Raw genomic sequence first — 26,428 nt, forward strand, 5'->3', positions numbered from 1 at the left:
TGTCTATTGTAAAATTTTACTTATAATATTTATTATGCACAAGGTACAGTACAAAATCATGGGTCTCTAACATGGCAGCAATCTTTTTGCCCAAATGTCCTCAGGAAACGGTCATCTGCATTTCGTCCTCTTCATGGTATCAAGGGGGTACAGTGCTGAAACACAGCAGCAGATTTTGCAAACATACAAGAAACAAAAATGAGTGAAAAAGATTATACAAGGTCCATAAATACAGAGACAAAAGCATGACTTTGAAAGTAACACAGAGCTAAGAAAACAGAAGTACAAAGGTCAATGATGACGATGATGAAGATTTAAAAAAAAGCTTTTTAAAAAAAGCATCTGCATGCTTAAGTTGCAAAAAAGAGCTATAGAACCAGAAATGAGTGTAAGGCCTAAAGGCATTGAAACATAATCCACTGGAACATATCTCCTTTTCCAAACATGTTCTGTTAATACAAACATTACTTCATTATATGAGGCAGTTTTTCAATCAGGGATTGTACCTGGTGCACAATGATATAGCAAACAAAAGGTGCTTTCATAATTTTTGAGAATAAAGTGATGGTGAGAGAAATTTCAATAATTTATAATCCTAAATCATACTGTTGCAAAAGTAGAACCATGATATGACTACTGGAAACAAAAATGGGTTCCAGTATGAGAATATCATAAGGGGAAAGATGGCATTTATTTGTCAAAATATGCATTTTTAAGGGTCATTTGCATCCCTCAAACATTAATGCATATATGATAGCTTACTTGATTTTCAATGAAGGACAACCAAGCAGCCACAATGAACTTCCAAAATAAGTTTCATCAGGCAGATCTACAGAGAATGTTGAATGAGCTTTTAGCTTGGAATTATTAAATGGCAAAAAAAAAAAAAAAAGTTACGGGCTATACGGATTATAATGGACGCTTTGAGATTTCTCCTGATGTCTGAAAGAGTGCAAAACATTCAGAGGCACCTTTAAAAGTTTACCAGACACATACAAACATGATTATATAGAGCAGATCATGACCCGCAAATTTGTAACAACGTGGGAGGAGAATTTCTGTGACATTCGAATCTAAATGGATACCGCAATGAGGCATCTGAAGATTTTTTGACCAGTATTTTGAGACTGTGGTAGAATTTAAGTAACTAGGGGAAGTACAGATAGGCCTTGTGTAACATCCATCTCATCTAAGAAGTACAAGCTCATCTTCCCTAAAAGAATAAAGACTCAAAGGCCACAAGCATGGAGAATGAAAGCTGATACAAACACTTCTCTAGACTTAATAAAATAAAAAAAAGACAGGTTTCACAAAAACACAAAAATGCAACAAGTGCATGACTGAAATCAAGCAGGTTGTTGCTGGGTATGTCACACTTTGTCCTTTTTTGACAGTAGCACTTTTTTTATTATTCACAAATCAGCTGAAACGATGTACTAGGACTCCTATTACTCATTCTCATGTAGCCCCTTGGCGATACTAACAGACAGACCTGAAGAAATAATTTCAAGCACCATGACCCGTGGAGCATAAAGCCTGATGATGTGGCTATGTCATTGTAGTCACACAATGGAGGGTCTGCTGCTTTGGGGGGTCTGTGTTTTCTTTTTAAGAAATTATCAGACATGTTCTTAAAAAAAACAAATTGGTTGGTCAATGAAGTGTAATCAAAATCTATGCATGACAGATTTCAAGACACAATAATATGGTTTGTGGTGCCCCCATTTTAACCCCCGTGAGGTCATCCTTCTGTTTAGGATCAGAGAATGTAAACAAGTCGAGGAGGAAAATGTAAAAATAAAAAAAAAGCACAAAAGAGCACCAGACACTATATACCAACAAAAGGACTGTGAAGCCACAGTCCCACAGCACCAGGTCCAACCCTCTTTATGGACTTTTCCAAGAGGACTTGGGTTAAGAAGGCTTAAGAATGTTGCACATGTCCATCTTTCTCAAAAGTTGCTTCGCATTTAGCTGGGCATCGACTGAAAGAATGGCAGCTGACTTTCCCTGCAGGTCACCCGCTGAGTTTGTGTTTGTGAGATGGATGTCTAGCAAAAATGCAGGAGGGCTCACTTTTCTCCTTCAACAGACTCATCCCATGATGATTCCTGGTCATCCTCCTCTACCTCCCCTAAGTCCTCAGTGCCTTCAAAGTCATCATCCACATATTCAAACTCCTCAAAGTCGCCTCGGACCACCTCCTCTTCATCATCTTCCTCAAATCCCATCTCTCCATAGTCCATTTCTTCATCATCATCATCATCATCCACAACCTCAAGGCCTTCATCTTCTCCCTCATCCCCGATCACTCCTTCCACCACCTCGCCTTCATCGCTCATATCTTCCTCCTTGATGTCCTTAGAAGGGGAAGAGGGTGGCAAAACCACATTTTCCACTACCTCGTCTGCATATGGGTCTCTTTGGGCTTGGAACGCGGGTCTGTTTGGGGCCGGAATGAAGAGCGGAGCAGCAGGCGGTAGGGCAGGCTGGGGTATCCTGCCGGATGCCGCCATATTGGGAAGTGGGGGTAGGATGCGCGTACCGGGCACATACTCTCGAATCTCGCCCGGTTCAAGGGGATCGGGACCACACGGGTCGTGCTCGCTGCAAGACAGCTTGCCATCCAGTTTGGATATGAACAGCATTCCCTCACGGTGCTGTTTGCAGAAGGAGTTGGGACACATCTCACAGTAGGACGCTGCCTCCCTCCCGCACTCGTTACACTGATGCCACGGACACTCCCAACGGCCTAAAAAAATTAATATGAGGCAGATTCAATCATTATTTCAACTTGAATAAAATCCTCAAAAGCTGATTCAGCCAGTCTCAGATGTAAATTTATAAATAGTGACTAAATAGCCAATAGTGGAAGAGTTTTTCCATTATTTGGCATTACAAAAGCAAGAAAATTCCTTCTAAGTGCTAAAAATAATTTTGAAACATTCCAGTTTGTAAATTTTCGTTTTCTGTTTGTTTAAAAACAAAACAAATGTTAAGTCATATTTAATCTTTAAACTGCGGCCCAGGGGTGCCACAAAGAGGTGCGTAGAAAATTATAAAGAAAGAAAAAAGCAGATTTTACAAAATATATATTTTAGGGTTCACATTTTTACATATCAAGCATGTTAACAATTTATTTAAACATTTAAATGTTTAATACTTATTTATAAAGACTGGTCAGAAACCAGGAGTTTAATTATACATATTTTACTCTTGACAGCCATAGCCATAGAAATAAATAAATCTGCATACTACCTCTTTTCACAAACTAGTAATAGCAAGCAGCAACACACTACCATTTGGGGTCAGTAAGATAAAAAAATAAAATAAGACTCATATTCAGCAAAGACACACTAAACTGATAAAAATATCAGTGCTCCATTTCAAATAAATGAAATTTACTTTCATTCATCAAAGAATTCTGAAAAATGTATTACGGCTTCCACAAAAATATTCAACAGCACAACATTAATAATAAAAAGAAATGTTTCTTGAGCAGCATATTCAAATTATTTCTGAAGGATCATGTGACACTGAAGACTGGATTAATGATGCTGAAAATTCAGCTTTGCATCACTGTAAATTACATTTTATAACATATAAAATCGAAAACAGTTATTTTAAAATATAATAACACAATAACACTGTTTTTACTGTTTTTACTATTTTTAAACAAATAAATCCAGCCTTGGTGAGCATAAGAGACTTCTTTCAAGAGCTTACTGACCCCAGACATTTGAACAGTAGTGTAAAGTAAAGGATTTCATCTATTTCTCATCATTTTTTTCACCCAAAACATATCAACGCAAGGAAGAAAAAAGGGAGCCTACCATGAATGAAAAGCATCATAATCAAACTTCAGAGCAAGATATAACAACATAAGACAATGAAACAAGTTAAACAAGTTAGATACAAGAGACTCGTGCTGTTTGAAAATGAGTCACTCACCTGCAGGTCTCTTGGACAGATTCAAACAGTCGGCATGATAGACCTTAGGACAGCCGGGCTTCTTACAAGACACAATCTGTCCTCCATCACCACAGAAGAAACATTCATCCTCTCGCTCCTTGGTGACCGCCAACTGACTCTTGCGCTTCACAGCAACCTTCTTCTTCAGTTTCCGTGCCTTGTCGTCAGATGTGGGCTGATTCTGAAGAGAAAGTTGTCACATGGAGTTTGATGGAATAGGTAAATAATGAAGTACAACATACAAAAAGGGCCTCAACTTTAATCCTGAATATTCCTTTAAAAACAGATTTATAATCAATGCAGAATGCCATACCTTTGGTCTGACACCAAGGAATCCGCTGCAGTTAGATGCCCCACATTTACACACCGTCTTCCCGTTGCCCAGACACTCCAAATTATAGTTGAAAGTGAGTTCAACACCTGAGAACAGCCGCCAAACCTATTAAATATGCATTCACCCACTTTCTAGAACCATATTATCTACTTCAGATTTCAACACACCTGTAGGAATGTCCTCTAACGCAAACAGTCCGACCCTGGTGTCTCCATTCACCGTCCACTTCTGTGTCTCACAGTTCGGCTGGCAGCTGTGGTTCATAAAACGAGCTTGGTTTCCTTTCGGCCCGGCATCTATGATGCGATCCTGCACGTACGTGGAGAACACAGTCCGGTGTCAAGTTAAGAGGAGAACATGTTATCAGGAAGATTGAGAATCGACCCAGGTGACTGACCTTATCCAGTGTGAGCATGTAGAAGTTACAGATGTCGTTTTCCTGTGCGTGTTTGATCCTGGCTCGACACTCCTCTTCGTCAATGACCTCTCCAACATACTCATTCACAAAAGCTCCCTATTGGTGAAATTATGTAATTAAATGGGGAAGTGAGACATAATGTGCACAAATAATTAATGTAAAAAATATAACAATAATATATACATGCACATAAGTGATGCGCGGATCGCCGTAATATCCGCGGAACTTATTTTACAGTAACACTCTTTTTAAAACTCACTCTTTTACTATAGTTTTCAACAACTACGTATATCTCTTCGGGGAAAACCAGGGATCAATCAAATGCTAGGTATGCGATATGTAACGACTGTAAAGCTCTGTATATGACAAACTTATAAAGCCTATATCCAGCCTTTGCTTGCATTTCTTGTGTGTGCTTGGGAAGTTGCAGTGATGGAAACGGTGACATTCCAATTTGAGTTTTGAAGGGAGAGTTAGAGAATTAGAATAATTGCAATGTGACAATCATGTGCGGATGTCTAAATCAGAGAAAATCTGAGAAAATCATAGTGGATGTTAGGTAGATGATTTATTTTCAACAGCGGATTTGGGTGACGTCAGAGCTTATCCAGATAATATTATACACACATTTATATTTATATAAAAACAGTTTGGCAACAATTCTTCAAACCTGAATTGACTGAGAGTGTAGCTTTTCATTTCTTAAACAAACATGTAGGACGACACATCATAGCCATATTCCAGGATGATAAAGCCAATATTCATCAGGCTCAAATTGTGAAAGAATGGTTGGGCGGGAGCATGAAGAATCATTTTCACACATGAATTGGCACCTCTGAGTTCAGACTTTAAATTCATTGAAAGTCTTTGGGATGTGCAGGAGTAGACTTTACAGAGTGCTGGACTCTTGCATTGTCAATACAAGATCTTGACCAAAAATTGATGAACCTCTCGATGGAAATAAATTTTGTGATGTTATTTCGATCAAGAGGTGCATAGATTTTTGGTCAATTCCCGACCCCAAGGGCAGGATGACCTGTCATTCACATAAGATTTTAAAGGGTAAGTTCGGCGTTTTACAAGTAAAGCCCTGTTTTAAGATCGTTTCTGATGAAATCGAACAGTTAAGATTAAAATTTGGACACATGCTGCTGTCCTGAGAGTTTTGGGTTTTTGTGTTAGCACCCCCCCACCTATACAATGGTTTCATAGGGGCACTGGAACAATCATTCATTTAAACGCATTAAACTTTAGTTTACAAAGACGTGAAACTCACCGAGTGGTCTGGGGTGTTCACTGATATGCTCACAAAAAATCGCTGCAAAAGAAGCTTTCCAACAGGTTTTATCGTAGTTTTTGGAAGAATGTCTGGTTGTGAGGCGTTGGAAAAATAGGTCCACAGTTTTACAACGAATGGTAAAACACCTGTTGGAAAGCGTCTTTTGCAGCGATTTTTGCGTGAGCATATCAGTGAACACCCCAGACCACTCGGTGAGTTTCACGTCTTTGTAAACTGAAGTTTAATGCGTTTATATGAATGATTGTTCCAGTGCCCCTATGAAACCATTGTATAGGTGGGGGGGTGCTAACACAAAATCCTAAAATTCTCGGGACAGCAGCATGTGTCCAAATTTTAATCTTAACCGTTTGATTTCATCAGAAACGATCTTAAAACAGGGCTTTACTTGTAAAACGCCGAACTTACCCTTTAAATATATCATATGTCAGTGACAGAGTGCAAGCATCTTAGTCTAAAATAATTCTGTATTTTCAGCTTCAGAATCATGAATATTTTTATCCTGGAGTTCCCATTGTCCTGTGCATTGGGTTACCAGCACCAAGTCCAAGCCTATTCATTCACACCAACAATGTAATGTGCCGTTTCACTTGGATATACATCACAATATGGAAGAAAAAACTTTCGCAACTTAATTTTTTTTAAAAAGCAAGTAGAAAATGCGCACCTTCTTGATGTCAGACACACTGCGTAAACCCCACCCACGTGACAGTGTCCTGAAGATCTCCACTTCGGTGTATTGCCGTTTGGTGAAGCACTGGTTCTGACAACCCTCCCCCGCTGGACACACTTGAGGATGACACTCGTACAACAGCATGCGATTGATGCACTCCGAGTCAATGCCGCACGGGTTTTCGTCTGAACCTTTGCAGTTGCAGCGTGGTATCTCTGACTGATCTGCTGTGATTATTTGCACCTTCCCTATTGGTCTGTTCACCTGAGCGAAAAATCGATCAGTGTACATGAGATCAGTGCTACTATCTGAGAGGGGAGCATTATAAATTATATTAAAAAGAAAAATATGTCTTAAAGGAATAGTTCACTTTCACCTTTATGCCATTCAAATGTTTTTTTTTACATTCAACACAAAAAGAAAATTTGAGTAATATGGACTTTATGCTCCTTTTTGTCATCAAGAAACTGTTGATTTATGGAAAAGAGCTACATATATAGTTTTTAAAAAGTCAAATTTTTGTTCCAAAGACAAAAATAACAGCATTTGGGTTAGGAACGACATAAGAGTAAATAATCAAAACTTGATTAAATACCAAAAAGTTCTGTTGACAAATTAATTATTTAATTTAATTCATTACTGTCGTTACCTTAATGTGTCTGTACGGAGGAGGTTTCTTGTCGTTCTTTCTGTCTTCTTGAAGCTGTCTCATCTCTTTCTCTGCTAGCAGTTCCCTGAATCTTTCGGCTGCTTCATTTAAAGCTAAGAAAAACAAAAAAGAAAATTCTTTAAACCAATTTTCTCTCAATATCGAAGGAATCCCCATTTTAAATCGATCATAACATGTGACTGTAAAATGACTGTATTTTACTCTTTCTTAAGGTTCACTCATAATGTTAATGTTTTTTTCCACAAAAAAAATAAATAATAATAATTATACATATATATATATATATATATATACGCAGAGAAAATATTCTTTTTAACCCTCATTCTGACCCTCTGTCTGAAATTAACCATTTTTGAGGGGCGTCTCTTTTAAGACGTGTCAATAAACGGCCACTGTTATGATTGACTAACATCATTGCATAGGGAAAAGTATCCAAACAAACATATAATCCTCCGATACAATCCGCCACGCATTACAAATAAAGCATCCACAGAGATGCAAACAAGCTGTTTAAACAGGACTTGTTGAAGTGAACGTTCTTTCACTCTTCCTTTTGTCCTGTTGTCGATAGACTCAAGCGCATAGAGTACATCAGAAATTGAATGGGCATCTGTATCCACCATATTTTTCAAGCAAGAGTGGGCGGGCCATTTGTAAATTTAATGTGTCTGGCTTCCGGTGTCATCTGCTTCCAGTTATTTTTAGCTGTACAAAAAAATCTTGTTATGCTGCTTGATACTGCAATTCACAGAAAATAGCTTACATCTGCTTTGAAAAATTAGGTTGATATTATATCCAGTGTAGACATTTTCTGTGATTATAATGGGTTCTATTTGCTTTTGGCCCGACGCTTGCATCCGGTGCAGACTTGATGTCAGCCGTTAAGCATCTGAATTCCTGTGGGCGGGGCCTATGGTGCAATGGTTTAAAATAATTTGTCGATGTCTTGCTTTAGAGGCAGTCATATGCAGATTTATTTGTCTGTGTGATGTCTCAGATCCCACAAAATTACCATCAAAACAAGCTACTTTTGGAGCTTGATTACATAAATGTTTTTTTTTAAATAATGGAAGACGTTGAAACTTGGTGTTATAATGGTACAAAGACCACTTATTGTCAAAAGATCAAGGAAAATTAGATTTCTCATGTCATGACCCCTTTAAAATATAATCAACTGGCATGCTCAACACCATATGGTAGCATACAACTTTGAATATTTACACTTCTATAGTGACTTATCATAAGATAACAAGACCGATTTCTTCCACATTACAAAAAGATCCACGTCACGTTTTTGTCCAAACCTATGTCATATCTCTTATTGGTCCAAAATCCCTTTCAAACATTTTAGACATCAAATATGTTTCGACTGGCTATGATGGTGTGGAATCATTAGCAGTTTCATGTTTAGTGTGGACAGACAAAACATGTGACTTAAATAGGACATTGTGTTAGATAATTGTTAGAACGTAAAACTACCTTTCTTATAGATGGCATCTGTACCCTTTCCCATTTTTTCCTTATTGTTGGCATCCCCTTCCATGTAGGGAAAACAGCGAGCCTGATATGTCCACACATAGTCTTTGGAGCCAAAGAAGTGTACAGGAAACTCCCCCACCTCATGCCTCATACGGTGGATGTTCTCAGGAACGTTTTTCGGTTGAGTCACTTCAGCAGGCCACCACCTGGCACAAATGCATCAGTAAATATCATACATTTTGCACTATAATTTTTAGAGGAAAGATTAGTGAAACACACACAAACCTGAAGCGGCCCACTTTCACCCACAGAATGTCCTTGTAATGGGGTTTCTTTCCTGCTCGACAGTCATTACAGAACCAGCTTCCCTGTGGCATGTCAATGTTCAGACACTCACGGTGAAAGGCAGCAGGGCAAGATTCACAGCAAAGCAGACTTCCTCCTAAAGAAGCAAGGGCCCATTTTTTTGACCGTTTAATCACCAGTCAGGTAAATATTGTAAGTCTTGTTAAAGCTGCAGTCCGTAGTTTTTCCTCTCTGTCGCCATCTCTGTTCGAAATCTGCAATTGCAATTATTCGCGGAATTATCAACTTTAGTGGGTTGTGACTCGGCACGGCACAGCGCGGATGAATTTAATGTTATGAGGAGAATGTGCGGCTGTCAGTCGCCGCGCCGGTGTGGATACTGTCATTCGGAATCACAGATTCTACTTTTTGGAAGTATGACCAACATAAGAATTTTCACTGGAAAATGTCATCTGAAAAGTAAGAAACATCCACTTTTGTTCTGACCAACTAAGGGGAAAAAAACATTGCTGTAAATTGTGCTGATTAAATCTAACGTTTGCTTATATCACGTCAATCAGTGCAAATTATAGGCCTACTTTGTTCTCAAATTTTTAATGTTAACAACATTAGCATTGCGTGACTACATATAATGCCCTTCCGATATTATCCTTGTTTTCGCATGGGCCCGGTTGCAGTCTCTTTTTTTCTGTAGCCACTCCGAAGTCCAAAGTCTTTTGCATTTTACAATGGGTGAATCTCCAGTTGTCACTGGTGATTGTCGTTTGAACCTTTCTGGATCCGCCATCAAATTGATAAGTTTAATGAGAGAAAAGAAAAGGCTGTGAGAAAAAGCCATAAATCTCCACCTCCAACGTCCTCACACGCAACATAGGCTACTAGTCGAGACACCTTCTTTATGTGTACTACAGCTCGAATTTTCCGTGGAAATCCAGCAGTACCACTGGAATTAAAAACATTATTACAAGCTTACCGTTTTGAATCGAGCTAAGGCAAGCAGATAGTTTTGAACACTGGCTGGTTATGTACTTGCTCAAATTTATTGTGGATAATTTTTAACCCAAAAAAGTTACAGAATGCAGCTTTAAGCACCACTGATAGAGAGAGAATAGTGAAGAGTGATATACGTACCTTCAGAACACACAAAACACCAGCTGACGTTAATGTGTTCATGATTTTTGCACCCTTTGCGTGGAGTGAAGTGATTGGGGCACAGAAAGCTGTTATTGGCCAACGGAACACTGCCAGCAGCCATACAGTAGTCATTGGCATGGTAGGCCACAGGGCAGCGCACACAGCGGGTCAAACGGCCTGTGAGATAGGCAAGTTATGATCACGAACATATGCTTTTGTTATATTTGAAACAAGAGATTTTATTCCTTTAAGTCAGTGAGTTTTTAATCTTTGCATATGTAATAGCTGAATGAAGGGTACCTTTGGAGATACCAGGGTTGGCGGGGTTGGTGATGTAGCAGGACAGACAGACGTGGAGGGAGCAGCGGAAGCCGCGGTTCTGAGCGATGGTGGGGGAATGTTTCAGTATGCATTCCATGTGATAAAACTTCCCACACACAGGGATCATACACCTCCTGACCTCCTTGTCAGGCTTTTTACACACAAAACATGTGTGCACACCTACAGGAAGGAAAGACACAGACATGCAAATCAGAATGTTACAACTCTTAAAGTCACAATGAAATCAAAACTTTTGAAATTGACAATTCTCATTTTTCTTTACAGAATACTGCAGTATTTATTTATTTGTTTATCCATGCACATAATTTTTTTTTATTGATGTGCCCTCGTAAATCTTTAATCAGAATAAGTTCCCCTCCCTCATTGAGCAACATCTCCTCTGATGACATCTTCACTAGCGTGAGGGTGTCACCTGTCACTCACATGAGATCACAGCAATAGCAAACCACAAACATCCAACCAAATCCCGATGGTCAAAACCAAGTCCCTCCCTACATTTTTCTTGTTCAAGAAAACGTTTAACTCAGGCATATGTCACAACAGGGAAGAAAAAACTATGGAAACTTCTGTTTCATGCTGACTTTAATGTGTTCACTGTGTAATCGTTATTGAACTGCACTTTTTTTTATGCACCTGGACACTTGAGGACTGACTGCCTCATGAATCGATTGCAATATCATAATTTGAAGGAGTAAATTTTGGAACTGACACAAGATAGATCATGTGTTAAGTGGTGGTCACTCACCCGTCTTACACTCTTGGCAGATAAACCGGCCTTTAGGTGTCTCCGTGAGGCCAATGCACTGCAGATGGAAGGCACCACAGCACTGCCCCTCACAGAGGAGCAGTTCACCTGTCTTCTCACATACCTACACCATATAGTCCCAAAAAGGTTTTACACTGAACAGCTATGATCATTTTTTTTAAGCTATACACTACCATTCAAAAGTTTGGGGATGGTAAGGGCTTTTAAATGTTTTTAATGTCTCTTATCCTCACCAAGGCTGCATTTATTTGATATTATTTCATTTTAAAAATACAGTAAAAACAGTAACATTATTAAATATAAATGCCCTTTAAAATAACTTTTCAATTTAAAGTTGTTAACTGTAAATTATTAAAGTTGTAAACTGCATTTTCAGCAGTCATTACTCCAGTCTTCATTGGCATGATGCTCAAGAAATCATTCTCATATGCTGATTTGGTAATCACAAATATGGTGTCTATTTGTAAGGATCTTTGATGAACAGAAAGATATAGGCCTGGTTTCATAAGACAGGGCTTAGATTAAGCCAGTCTTAGTTTAATTAGCACATTTAAGTAGCTTTTATAAATGTTCCCTAGAAAAGAAAAAAAACATTACTTGAGTGCATCTTGAGACAAAACAATGGCATTGACATATTTTAAGAAATGCCAGTGCAAGTTCCTTTTAGTTCAAACTGCTCAAATTCTTAAATGTCTTCAGTACCATTTTTTTTCCATTTAATGCATACTTACTGAATAAAATTAACAATTAAAAAAAATAAAAAAATTCTTAGTAACAGCAAACTTTTGCTTGGTAGTGTGTATCAATATATGACCAAGCTCCTAAAGCAAAAGGACTAAAAGAGGGCAAATTATATTGCCTAAATCTAATATTATTATCTGCATTTAGCATTGGTAATATATCATATTTTTACCTGGCAAACATTCTCCTTCAACGATGCGCCTCCACCTCTCTCCCCTGATTTTCTATTGGTCAACAGTCCTGAGAAGTCACCTGACAAAGAATCTCTGCTTGAAAAAGCACTGTCATTGAGTCCTGCTCCAAAAACCTGAAAATGAAACACAAAAACAGTTATATAGCTCTAAAAATAGAGTTGTCGAATCAAGTTTGAATAAAACGTGGAAAAACTTATACAGGTTTGGAATGACACGAGGCCGAGTAAATTTATTTTTAAATTTAGTAAAATTATAAAATGTATCATAATTTATACATAATTGTAGGCTTATAATAATAACCTCAGAGATCAGGGAGTCCTCGCCATCGGTGTGTGGCTCCTTTGCCTGAGGCTTTGACGGGCTACACTGCTCTCCTTCAAGCTGGTTCTGGCAGACACTGGGTGTGTCCGGCTGGATTGGGGATGATGTTCTTATCTCATCCTCGCTTTGTGCTGCCGCTGAGTATGGTAATAAATTTGATTGCATTTTTTCAAAAATACAATGGTGGATAACTTATAATATTCTCCATAAAATAAAACAAATACATGGCAGAATATAGTTACGCATGAAAAACAAACCTGATACAACACAAGGACTTGATACCGTAGGTTCAGGCTCTTCTTGTTTCTGTAAAAACATAATTATCATTGCTTGTCAGATTATCTCAATTACTATTAATAATATTACTATTTAAAATTTGTTAAATTACTAAATTACATTACATTTACATTAGTAATATAGGCATTCAATCTAAATTACATTTATTTTTAAAATTACTATTAAAAATATTCGGTTTAAATGGAAAGTTCAACCAAAAATCACTCACCCTCATGCCGTTCTCAACACGCAAATTTTCATTCATATTCGGAACACAAATGAAGATATTTTTCTGTCCCTCCATTAACGCTGTCCCAACTACCACTTTGACTCCTCAAAAAGTTCATAAAGAGATCGTAAAATTAATCCAGATGAATTGAGCGGTTTACTCCAAATTTTCTGAAGAGTCACGGTCGCTTCATATGATGAACAGTTTGAATTTAGTTTGAATTTACTTTTATTCACATGTAAACATTTATCAACACACACATCAGTTGTGGTAAAAGGCAGAGGTGGGAGTAAGTCACACATGTTTAAGTCACAAGTAAGTCTCAAGTCCCTACCATCAAGTCTCAAGCAAGTCTATGTCGCAGTACACACAACTAAGTCAAGTCAGTGGTTGACTTCAGGCAAGTCAAGTCGAGTCCTGCTAAGGGTCAAGTCGAACTCAAGTTACAATACCAAACAGAAAAAAAGTAGAGTTTCTATTGGCCTCAAACTTATTTATTCTTCCTTCAGAAATGATTACCTTTCTTATACATTCATATCGTAATATTAATAATATTCATATAATTTATTATAGCATGTATTTATGATTATCAAAATTTGGAATTATTATTAATATAATAACAATTATACATAAAATGTTGTAGATAAAACATTTGAAGTTAAATTCACAAGTGTGATGCATTAATTATATTAGTTTTACAGTAAATTTCATGTTTAACTTTGCTTTTTTTTATGGAATATCACCGGCAGAAATTATATTTGACCCCTTAAATTGATTTCCACAGGCATTTTTTAGAAATATGTTCTAACCATTTTTTTCTAACCATGCATTTACACTGCAATTACAACACCATAAATAATGTTATGAGATTAATGATTTAAATATAATAATTTGAATATAGTAAAAGTTTGATGCTAAAAAAATAATAAATTATATTTTTTTAATTATGAAATTAAAACCACCAATAGGTGACTCCAAATCACCGTTTTAGATGTACGAGTCATAGAAACATTCATTCAACTGATTCATTCATTCAACTGATTCGTTCAAAACTGCAGATTCATTCTGGAACTAAGCCACTTTGCTTACTGAACTGTTGTATAAAATCATTATCACATTTGCAATCGTGCCAATATTCTGGAAATATTTTTTTAATATCATATGCTATAAATATAAAAATAACTCATTGACCTACAAGGGCTATTTTTTACACCACATCTTGAATTTTGGGGGCATATTAATTCTACTGGCATTTTGCCCCCCAACCCCCTGATAACATCTGACCCTGCTTCAAGAGAAACATAGAAAACTGTTAATGATGTTTTGCCGTGTTTTATGTTGTTTGTCGTCATTCGAAAGAGCGACATATTTGGCTTTAAAGCATGATTTGAAAGAAACTGTGGCAAATGTCTTTGTGATTTTATGCACGTTATACAAAACATATGCCATCATTAATTATTATCATTTTAATCTATTGACATCCTTAAGCTACATTTGAAACATAATTTTGTATAAAGAGGCATACTGTTTTCACTACTATTCTCTCTAGATTTAACGTTCCAAATTAACTATAACAAACAGGTTAAACAAGCCATAGCTTACTTTTAGACGTGGTGAATGAAGTTCGAGGTTGTGATGGTCATGTCCGATATCACTTGCCAGTAATTATGTGTACAGCTAATCTTCTTGTATGAATACGGTTCTAGTGTATTCGAGTCAGACTCGAGTCAAGTCATGTGACTCGAGTCCCCCATCTCTGGTAAACGTAAGTTCAAGCATGTTCGCTTTACAGGCGAGAACCAATGTGGTTCATTCTCATGTGTTACACAGGACATTTAAGCTTCGGCAAGGACAAATGAGGATTGTACTCGCGCGTCAAGCAGGTTCGGTTGCCCTTCTGTTTATGTTTGCTGATCAATGTTTAAATGTGAATAAAAGCCTAAATAAAATCTTCAGATAATTTGGACTAAACGGCTCAATTCATACAGATTAGTTTTACGATCTCTTTATGAACTTTTTGAAGTGTCAAAGTGGTAGTTCCATAGAAGTCAATGAAGAGTACAGAAATCTATCAGATTTAATTAAAACCATATTAGTAATAGCCTTATTATTGTTGTTATTATTTGTCCTATTCCTTATCCTCCAAAGTCCCCCTCATTCCTGATTATTGTTGTTACTATTATTGTTACTATTATTATTGTTACTATTACTATTCTTACAATTATTGTATTATCATATAGGACTATATTATCATATCTTCCTCATCCTCCAGTTATTTTTACTATTATCATCATCATCATCATCATCAATGTTTTTATTTATTTATTATTATTTATTTTTATTACATCTGTTGTACATCTGTAAGATGTTCCTGTTAAGAGACTTCCACTCACACACCCAGTTACACTTGGACACACACACACACACACACACAGTTGGCTGTTGTTATGTATGTTTTGTTGGCCTTGGTGTTTTTAGTTGTATCTGTCACCAGTAAGTATTTGTTTGCATATATATATAAATTAATTAAAAAGATCTTCATTTGTGTTCCAAAGTTGAACGAAAGTCTTACAGGTTTGGAACAACATGAGAGTAAGTAATTACTGACAGACCTTTCATTTTTGGAACCCTTTAAAGCCTATCCCAAAACATTACCTGCAAATCTTTGACACCTGAGTCATCTTGGCTGTTATCGTGTAGTTTACTCTCCTTATTTGAAAGAGATAAAAGAAGAAAAGAAAAAAAAACACAAATGCAAAAGACCCCAAAACATGTAATAATTTTTTAAAAAAATACAGAGACCACAAATTCAGCACTCACCCCTTTCTTTGGGACCTTTACAGAATCCCCCTCAAAGGTGCAGTCTAGAATTTTATGCACAGGCTTACGTGGCCTCTTTCTATCTGAGGATGCTGCCAGAGCAATATAAAGTATGTTTATACATAGAGCTGAGTTAAAAGTGAAGTAAGGTGTTTTAAACTAAACATTCTTACCAGATTTCTTCTCACACGAATCTCTGTCTAACGTTGTGCCTTCACAGGATGGCGATAACTGTGAAGGTGGCGTGAGACCATCTGGTTGTTGTTTCTGCTCATCTGGTGTGGCCTGCTCAGAGGGTTTTTTAGGTTCGATCTGTTCTGATGCAGGGTGTGCAGCATTAGTGTTAGTGATCCAAGATCCCTTCAGGAAAGGTATGAAATAACATTATTCATTTACAGCAATACGGTTTGCACACTTCAGGAATACCTCAGCCTAGGGCTGGGCGATATGGAGCAAAAAATATATCTCGATATATTTTGCTAGATCTCGATATACGATATATATCGATATCTTTACAGGAAAAATAACCCCAAAAAAAATACTACTGCAAAAACAAATATGCCAAATACCACAGTCTTTTTTTTATTGAAGTGCAAAGAGGTAGGCAGTTCATGTAGGAATAAAGTACTTCTGCGACATACAAAAATAATAATTTAACTGTGAAATAAAGGAAGAAAAAATACATATTGCCTTCTTTTCATTCAAAAATGAAACAACTCAACTCAAGGTAGGCAGTGCATATAGGAACAAAGTGCTTCTGCCTGCCTAATGTGTTTTCTCTCTAAATTCATGCTCACATTCTGTATTTTAATGTAATATAATATAGCCGTCGCCGAATGTCCAATAAAGCTGTTCTCATTTCCTGTATTATTTTTGTCAGACAATAGAACAAGTAGCTATGATATAGTGAATGACTACATTTTTTTATATGTGTAAAATTAACTGAATTGAGAGAGTTTGGGAACTGGGTGAAAGCAATGTGATAGTGAGTATTACAAGTAATAAGCAAAAGAAAGGAAATTAAAATGGTCAAACAAAACTTTAAATATAAAACAAAAGAGAAGCAGATAAGTGACAAGTCCGTGGAAAAACAAAAAAACTGGCGCGCGCTCAACACATGAATGTGCTGCTGCTCGTCTCAGCCATTCACTGAACAAGGTAGACGCAGTTAGAGAGAGTGACGGCAGGGAGAAAGCAAGAGCTTGCGCTCGCAGAACAGTACTAGTGGCAACATCTGGAGGTTACTGAGGTTTGTCTAAAAAGTCGCTAGATTTGTCACTAGTCGCTTTTTTGAAAAAAAAATTCGCTAAAGGGGTCTGAAAAGTCGCTAAAATAGCGAAAAAGGTGCTAAGTTGGCAACACTGCACGCGAGGGGAGGGCGAACAAAAACAAGGAGGCGGGGGCGAGCACAGCACAGAGAAGGCAAACAAGCAAAGTGGCGAAATCAGAATTAAATATGAACAATATATCGATATATATGATATGTCAAAATCCATATCGTGTTTAAAAAATATCTCGATATATTTTAAATATCGAGATATCGCCCACCCCTACCTCAGCCAAAATTTTATTATGCCATCATTTTAATATTTTTTTCATTTTTCATTTAATTTTCATCATTTTTCATTTAATATTTTAAATTGCACCCTACTCTTCTTCCTAACTCTCAAATCTCATTTGCAAACTTGACACCTCGGGTGTCAGGTTGCACCACACAAGTCAATGGCACCAAACATCATTGCCTCTAGCATGCATTTGAATGTTTTGAATTGACTGCAAGTGTAAGAGAAATTACGATTTTTAAAGCGAGTTTTTTTTTGTGTCATTTTTGAGGCTTGATAGCTATTGTATCCATTTACTTGTACGGAGAAGAGAAGCATATTAAAACCCCTAAAAATCTTTTTTTGTGTCTGTGGAAAAAGTAAAATATCATTTTAAATGACATGAGGACGAATATGATGACACAACATTCATTTTTGGGTGAACTATCCCTTTAAATACCGAAAACAGATCAATGTATGTAGGTTGAAGTTTATTGGGTCAACAGAAAACAGCGTGTTGTAGAATTAGCTTACCGTTTTACAGGATTCAGGGGTTTTCTTTGTTTTCTTCTTTGTGGAAAATATTTGATCATATTCCTCACTCCATTCAATCAGCCTCTTGCTTGGTTTTCTCAGTCTTTTGTTTTCTGAGAACAGAATAATTCATTGAATTTAACATAAAACATTTATGAGACTTTTTACTTTTGAGACTTAATATTTCAGGATTTACCTGAAGCATCTTTTTTATCAGGGCTATCAGAATGAGCAGTTTCTTGAAGACTGTCTTTGAAGACTCCATTTATCTCTGTGGACACCTTCAATACATCTTGATTCAAACCAACCAAATCGTTTTTTGGCTTAGTGCTTTTCCCAATGCCAGACTGAAACGTCTGCCATCGCTTTTTAGGAGCAACCTTGGAGATGGAGCCCTTGCCACAGACGTCAGGAACCGCATCATTGTGAGAGTTGGAAAGTTCCCCTAACAGAGTCGAACCCTTTTCAAGTGTATCCAAACCTATTGATGAGTTCTGCGTCTTTAGTGGAGATCCTAAACTGTTCCCATCATCGTGTTTTTGCGTCTCTTTTTTCGCCACTGATTTTGGCTTGGCCTTGCTCTGTTTTGGCGTTGACGTCTTTCCCTGCCGACTGTTCTGATCTGCAACCGCCTTCCAGTCCTTTTCACAAAGCACCTCATTCGTTGCGTCTTCTCCAGATGGGATGAGAGAAGGTTCTTCCCTGATGAGAGAGGATGGAGATGTGGGAGGGAGAGTTAAAGGTTTCCCTTCCTTCTCCCGGCTATCGTGCAAGTCCTTCAGGAGCATTAGGAAAGTGCTGAATTTGTAGTTTGAATCCTCACGGAGCGAAGGTTCTCCTGAACTGCATTCCTCTTTGACAAGAGACCTGAAAGAAAGCTCCTTTGTATCCTGGAGAGCATCCATGGGAGAGATAGAGGGAGACGAGATGGACGAAGATGATGTGTCCGAGAACATGCTCTCATTTTTGATTTTACAGGAATTGAGGGAGGATTCAGTAACCTCTGACTTGGGTCCTTTATGTTGAGGTCCATTATGAACGCCATTTTTCTCATTTCGGATTCTGGTAAACTTAATAAGAGTTGAGTTTGGGGGTGTGTGGGAAATGGAGGCATCTGTGGACTCTTCACTGGCCTCCGTTTTTACCTCCCATAGTTGTTTTAACAACTCAGAACGGTCAATGGGGGACGAGCACTTGTTGTAAATCTCTGAGCATTCATCGCCAGCACATGGTGAGCGAGACTTTGGCTCCTGACTTAAGTCTTTCTCCTCGGTTTCTTCACTGGCGGCAAGTGCTCTTGACATTAAGCCACTGCTGGCAGGCAAATAGAAGGAGTGCATGGCGAAAGACCCATCTGACGACCCTGGGGAACTGCTTTCCTTCTGTTTGGAGTTCGTAGCTCTAAGTGTTTTTTCTTTGGGCGTTGACTTCTTTAACTTACTGTTCGTTGTGCATTTTATACTAGACTCTGATTTATTCACCGGCTTGATCACAATGGCTTTTTTCGTCTTTTTACTTGGCTGTACTTTTTTAGGTTTAGTGCTTGATTCTTTTTCCACCTCTACCTGCAGTAATTCCTCTGAGCGTTTGGGGCACAGAATCCTCGGGACAGAGTCAATATCTGAATACGGACTATCTAGGGGGTCTGATTTCTGCCATTCAGCAGCTGTGGAAGGTTTGTAGTTGTCCAATGATGGGTTTGATTTTGATTTAGATGATAAAGAGCACTCATTTAGTTTCACAGGAGACTTTACAGTTGAGCTATTCTTTTTAGTTGCTTTCTTTTTGCTTCCAGTGACAGGTTTTCCTCTGTTCTTAATGGATGCATCAAGTCCATTGGGCAAAAGTGAGATTGATGATGTGGACTGTCTATCAGATGCTGGACAAGTGGGACTTTTCGGTGACTTTTCTTCTGTAATAGGCATGTGCACACCACGAATTAAAGACAATGGAGGTTCACTATTTAACCATTTGGTCAGTGCTGCCTCTGCCTCCAAGACACTGGCTTTCCATGATGGCATTAGACGCTTGGGAACCTGTAGAACGAACAAAACTTGTAAACTTTCTATCAAAGGCAATGATGTCATTTAATGATAATTATTCATTGTTCAAAATATAATAGCATAAAAAGTTGCAACACTTTACCGTGTATTTGTAATCTTTGTCCTTCTGTCTTCCTCTCCGTCTCAAAACCGGGAGTTTTTCAAACTGATAGCCTCCTTCAAAAGGAAAAGTGGCTTTTGCCGGAACCCAAGCTTGATCTATGATCTCCCCAAACATCCTGACAAAATAGAGGCGGCATGGCCGACGACTGGGATCTGAAAGAACATGTCATTCTGTGAATATATGACAACAATGGGTTCTGAGAAAAGGTAACCTAGATGTTTTGGTTTCAGCGGTAATAATGCTAAATATTCCGTTGCATGCCAATTAGAAATATAAATGAGTAAATAAGCATTTATTTTCTTGAACAGTGGAAAGAAAATAAGATTTACAATTTTTATCGTCTGTCTTACAACATACTTGTGGAATAAATTCTAATGTTTTAATGATATAGACAGAAAGTCTGCAGAAAGTCTAAATTAAAAGGATAAAAAGTGCTAATATTTTATTTTAAGGTGACGGACACATTACATGTACTTACTGTGGTAATAACAGTAAAAAATGCATAATTATAAGTAACTAAACCTAAAGGCCCGTATACTCCTTTGGCAGTAAGTGCGGAAAGACATGTTCGGTGCATGCGTACTATCTAGTGGACTGAGTTTTCAAATGTTCAACTCGCACATGAGCTGTTGTACATGCATCGTCCACGCAGACACAAAAATTAGGCTGCATGCGGACAGTGTGTGGGGACCCTCCTTATGATGAAAATTATGTTAAGTGGACAATGCGAGGACCGTCTCGGAATGCGGACGGCAGAAATATACTTTGGGCTTAAACCAAAGTAAACTTATCCCTATAGTAAGAGCATGTAGTTAATTAATAGTCTGTACTTATTTGTGTTATTACACTGCAACAACTTCTCAAAATAAAGTGTAAAAAAAAACAATACATATATCATGTCAATAACATGTCCCGTCGTCAAAATGTCACTTCGGATGAAAGATTATAAACAAATTAGGCATTCACTATGAATAGTCTTACAAAATATATCATTACTAAATAAATCACCTTTCATTTTGGTGTGGACTTCAATCTGTGGGTCAGTGGTTACATGACAGGGCCACCAAGGTCTGCGGTTGAATTTGGCCCACACAACATCTCCATCAGAGTACTTTACACCTGGGAGCTGCTTCTTCTTTGGGCTGTTGGACTTTGGGTTAATAAAAAAAAATTCAATCATCATTTATTAAACATCAATCACATGAGACAAGGCTGCTTAAATTGTTTGTTTAGGCTACTCTTTTAGCATTTCAGATACTCTCACCTTTGAAAAAGAGCAGTTTGTGGGTGACAACTTAACTGCAACCCACACGAATGAGTAAAATACAGGTCTAGTGCATACTCGGCCTTTGTCTTAACTGTGACAAAGGTCGTGGCCAAATAAAGTAAAAAAAAAGTATCAGCCAACAAGCCCTTAGAGTACACCTCTGCTCCGCTGGGGAAAAAAATAAAGTTAAGCTACTAGACAACAATTCAATGCAATTTTGTGGTTCAGCTGTGTTCAGCTTAAGGGAAGGTAATACAAATGACTTCTGTCTATGACAACTCTGGGCAATACCAACTATAAATAAACATACCTCAGCCTACAAGTAGCAAATGTGTTGCTGAAGTCAAGTTATATATAGTCAATATAAAATTGCAAAAATAATGAATAATAATTGGAAAAAATTGTTGTTTTTTACCTACACACTCCCACTGTGTGCTACTGGTCAAAAATTCACACAGTTGGTTCAGCCATGTTGCATTGGGTTTTCTGAAATATTTGTGTCAATAGTATGCAAATTAAGTTTAATTCAATTTAAATAAGTAATGCATACAGTGCCGTCCAAAACTACCAGTGGAATTGTTTCTATTCAGCATTTTTCTGATTGCATACAATTTTTTTTTTTTTGTCAATTATAAACTAACTTTATTTTGGTTTAGTAGCAGCACCTCAAGGTGCCCCAAATATTTGTGTAAAACCTGATGATCATGTTCTTCAGCATGATTTGAGATGATCATAAAAAATGGCATAACATTTATTTGAATTTAGTGTTAATTTCAAGGTTTAAATTTAATGTTAATTTCAAGGTTTAAATATAATTTAGAATCAAAATTTTAGTGCGGTTACAGACCTTTGGATCCCACTAAGTATGTATGAATATGTATAAATATTCACTGCATATAGGCTATATTTAGGGGTGCACCGATATTTCAGCTATTCATTGTCCACAAACACGTAAATTTAGAGAAGAGCATTTTGCCAAATATCTGCACTACAGGTTCATTTTATTTCGACTAGTGATGTCTTCATTATTCAATATATGTTTGAATAAATCTGTCATGAAAACAAGTTATTACAGTTTACTGCCATTTAAATGTTTATATTTCACCAAGAACCTGAGAAGCAATTCTGTTATTTTATATAAAAATTGCCTTATGAGCAATTTAAATGTTTTGACAACTAAGTTTTAGGTATTTGAACGTTTATTGTTAAATAACTTTTATTAATTAATTGATTCTTTTTTTTTTTGGCTTCGGTTGCATCCTGAATTTTCGGTTTTGGCCCAGGATTTTCATTTTGGTGCATATATTTATAAATGTATTTCCTTTTACTAAACAACAGCATGATCTTAAGTGGAAACTCTTTAACAAAATATCTTTGTTGTACACCTGTTAGGGCAAAACCACAATCAAGACAACAAGACAAGTCAGCTGAATATAAAAACATCTTACAGGATTTGAATGGGAGTCACTAGGTGAATTTGGTCTTTTAGAGAGACCAGAGTTAAATATTGAAGCACTATTTCCAGTGCTGGGTAGATCACAGTCACTGTCTGAATAATCATCCATACTATCAAAATCCTCCATCATGACCTCAACAGGCAAATGCGAGTGACTAGCAGGAGGGTCAGACTTCACTGTATTTTTAGCAACAAGGTTACAACTTCCATGTTTGTTTGTACTTAGGTCCAGCCTGTGGCTGATTTGAGACTTTGTATTTGCCAGATTTCGTTTCCGGCATTTCTTTGACGCGTCTTTAAACTTTGCGACCGCTTCTCCTCCACCATCCACATCCTCGTCATTATCCTTGCTGTCCCCACTGTCAAACAGTGTTGACTCAAAATGCAAAAATCCATTTGGGATGGATGGAAAGTGTTCCAAGCTATCAGAGCTTACTGGTGAGAAACCATTTTTGTCCAAATCCTGAATAGTAGTCCTGTCAGTGTTTCCTTGCGAATTGGACGTGTGGTAAAGGCCTATTCCGAACTCACTGCCACCGATGGGATTGTGCATGAGCAATTTATTTCGCCCGTGAAAATCCTTGTCCTGCAAACTCATGTCCGCATGGTTCACCATAGTGGTCAGGTCCTGAAGTCTCCTCAGCGGGCTGTAGTTGGAGGTGGATTCTCTCTGATTGTACACGAACGGCGATGCGGAGAGCTTGTAGCCAGAGTTCAAGAAATGCATGGCAGACCCCTGGTCCCCCTGTCGCTTTGTGCTCTGGTGTCCACAGGAGCTGATGCGGCTATCAAGTGCCTTGGACTCCTGTGGATTGCCATGACACTCCGAGCCATCCCTGCCAGTCACTTTGTAGGACTGATTCATGTTGTCATGGCTCCATCCTGCAACAAAATAAACAGGAAAATGCTTTTAGAAGATGTTTTTAAGTTAAATTACCCGTAGAATTATAACTCAGGGTTTTCTGAACTTCTTCTGCGTTCACAACAAACGCGAATAGACCGTCAAATTCGCGTCTATCGCGACTAGTTGGACGCTTGAACATTTTGTATCAATTCGCGCGTCCAGCGCGAATAGGACGCGAGTAAAAAGCAAAAGTTTGAAACGAAATTGACGTGCGTCTTTAACTGGCCGCAGAAAACTATTGAGATGTGCATTATACAATTGTTTCAAAACAATTAAGCACCTAACAAGATGATTTCAAATTAATGCCATTTCTTAAAAGCAAAAACACTGTAATATTGCAAAACACCAGCATGCACATGCAATATCCCTGCTAAAGCTGAAGCTGTTAGCTGGAGCGAGTTGGAAGACCACCTCAGACCAGTAATAAACCAGATGCCAGTTTAAGGTGGTCATGATGGTTTATTGGAGCCTGGTAGCCGGTCGACCTGCTACTGACAATCTTACACCGGATAGAAACCAGCTATCATTTTCCAAAACACAGCTAGCATCTTAAAGTGGATTTTGTAACAGGGTCGCTTCTCGGGTTTAAGCCGCAACCCTCGTAGGCCGTCTACTCAAGAATCCATCAAGACAAAGATAAGAAAGCTTGAAAAACTCAACATGAATCGCTATGTCGAAGACACTTTAATATATCCATACTGGACTGTTTAAAGATGACCTCTTCCACGATTTCAATGTGAAAACACTGGTAAATTATGTATGTTACATTATCATCATGTGCATCAACAGTTCCCATACAGTCGTACAGCAGTAAAGTCACCCACGACGGTAAGATAAAAAAACGCAACAAATACAGAAGGTACATGAGAGAAATCGCCGGTTTCTTACCATTTACGACTCGGTCACGACAAAATCACTGGAAAGCCCTTCAAATTCAAGCATGTAGCGTTACTTTTGGTCAATTTGTGAAAGCGGATCTGCAAAATCCCAGCAGCATTTGCACCAGTAGGCCCGGCCTCGGCACTCATTTCTCTCCAACATCAAAAATGGAGATGAATAAATAAACGAGACTGAAACTGAGCGCTTGTCACTTTCCCCCGAAGCACCACGTCAATACATCGAAAGCACGTTTTTCAGCGGCCACGATTTCTATTGAAATACATGATTGTTTGCCCCGCTTGCCGAGTGCCCCTGGTTGTATATGTGTGTGTGTTAAAACAAGCCCTGACTGACTGCCTGTGTATGTGTGTGTGTGCTGGTGAGAGCGACCAATCGGCACAGCACACCCAACCCCCAGTCAGTATACATTCACATCCACTTAACCCGATTCACTATTTCTCAGGTACATCTCTCTCAATAGAAGTAAATCCATGTGGACAATGTGCAAGCAAACGCAAGTTTAACTTTGTCCAAAACGCGTCATGCATACTGCCACAGTCGAAGCGGCGTTTGTTGGGTGCATGGAACGATACAACAGTGAGCATTTGCTTTTTAACCCTCACGCCATTTGTTTCCTTGTGCTAACAAAGGCGTAACTTCCTCCATTTTAGAGAGACGGTCGTGCTTTGTAATGTAGCCGACCACACGAAGTCATATGAAACACAATTTATTGTTCTCGATTAAAATACACAAGCTCCAGCATGCTTCATTTTCAGTTTTATTTGCGCATTTTGTGGGTGGTTGAAAATTAGGCCATGCCAAGCATAAGTGTAATATGTCAGACATTTATGGCAAGCGGGTTTAACATGTAGGTTATAACTTACTAGTAACTATATTGTTGCCTTCACGAGCCAGCGGATATTTGGTACTTCCCACTTCTGAAGTCATTAGAGCTCATCACATCCAAATATTGAATTGAGAGGGCGTTCATGTGCAGTTTTTTAACTAGGAAACTTCTTATAATAATTCTGATAGAGCATGAAGGCAGCATTATGACCTTTTTATGTTTAACTTATTGGTATTGTTATTAGCTTATTTATTAGCCATGTACCAATTGTATGCATTTGTACTAGTATGATTTTTAATTACTATAAATTAGCCAGGCTAATTTATAGTACATATGGCAAGTAACATATGGCAAGTAAATAGTGAGATAAGAAATATTACTACGCTATTTATAGAAAATGGTGTCTCTTGCCTTGCCTTGCCTAATTCATTTCTGTTATAATGGAATAGTTGTCAGTATTAGGATAGTAGCAAATAAATAAATGTTAGTATCCATTGAATAAATAATATCCCATTCAAATTAAAATAAATTAAAAATGATAAATAAAATTATATTAACAGTAACCTATATCGTTACTGGATTAGTCAATAGTAATTTAAAAAGGCTACTGTGTACTACTAACATAGAAAACGATGGCAGTTAGATTGAGGGAATTGTTACGGCCTGTGCCTTGAGTGCGTTTTCTACTCCTTGCGTACGGCGTCATGATTGTTTTCTTTTCTCACTGTCTGAGTCTTAATTGCTAGGTCAGCCCCTGTGCACCTGCGTCTGGTTGTATGTGTTGGTGTTCAACTTAGTACGCTGAAGCGGAGCATGGCATGAGAGAGGAGATTCACCAGCAAACAAGTTTTTCTTTCTGTTT

General features: G+C 37.8%; 1 protein-coding gene across 2 annotated transcripts; it reads right to left on the minus strand.

The window, feature by feature from the left end:
* Positions 1-25,383, minus strand: nsd1a (nuclear receptor binding SET domain protein 1a). 2 transcript variants are annotated; one of them, XM_077247633.1, is made up of 24 exons: positions 24,729-25,383; positions 22,929-23,818; positions 21,222-21,363; positions 20,193-20,365; positions 18,244-20,083; positions 18,048-18,160; positions 16,146-16,332; positions 15,973-16,064; positions 15,808-15,861; positions 12,905-12,953; positions 12,627-12,784; positions 12,305-12,439; positions 11,371-11,494; positions 10,584-10,784; positions 10,281-10,460; positions 9,129-9,285; positions 8,844-9,049; positions 7,344-7,456; positions 6,689-6,958; positions 4,704-4,820; positions 4,474-4,615; positions 4,286-4,392; positions 3,952-4,153; positions 1-2,752 (listed from the first exon to the last, which is right to left on the minus strand). In XM_077247633.1, exons 2-24 carry the CDS (start codon positions 23,799-23,801, stop codon positions 2,073-2,075), a joined length of 6,315 nt encoding a protein of 2,104 aa, XP_077103748.1. In that variant the 5' UTR covers positions 23,802-23,818; positions 24,729-25,383; the 3' UTR covers positions 1-2,072. The 2 variants fall into 2 exon arrangements, 1 of the variants encoding a protein (XP_077103748.1); XR_013210333.1 differs by having other exon boundaries at positions 2,629-2,752; positions 3,834-4,153.
* Between the last annotated feature and the right edge of the window lie 1,045 nt (positions 25,384-26,428).

Source organism: Siphateles boraxobius, unplaced genomic scaffold (assembly GCF_051911475.1).
Source record: "Siphateles boraxobius isolate OS27281-9 unplaced genomic scaffold, OSU_SipBor_1 3, whole genome shotgun sequence".
Taxonomy (NCBI): domain Eukaryota; kingdom Metazoa; phylum Chordata; class Actinopteri; order Cypriniformes; family Leuciscidae; genus Siphateles; species Siphateles boraxobius.

What these genes read in the sequence shown, in the direction of transcription:
- nsd1a (XM_077247633.1), bottom strand. Translation starts at nt 23,801, where the DNA reads ATGAATCAGTCCTACAAAGTGACTGGCAGGGATGGCTCGGAGTGTCAT. An exon ending in CCCCTGAATCCTGTAAAACG is followed by an intron (nt 16,333 to 18,047) that starts GTAAGCTAATTC and finishes CCTTTCCTGAAG; the next exon opens with GGATCTTGGATCACTAACAC. An exon ending in CAGGTGTCAAAGATTTGCAG is followed by an intron (nt 12,954 to 15,807) that starts GTAATGTTTTGG and finishes ATGTTTTTACAG; the next exon opens with AAACAAGAAGAGCCTGAACC.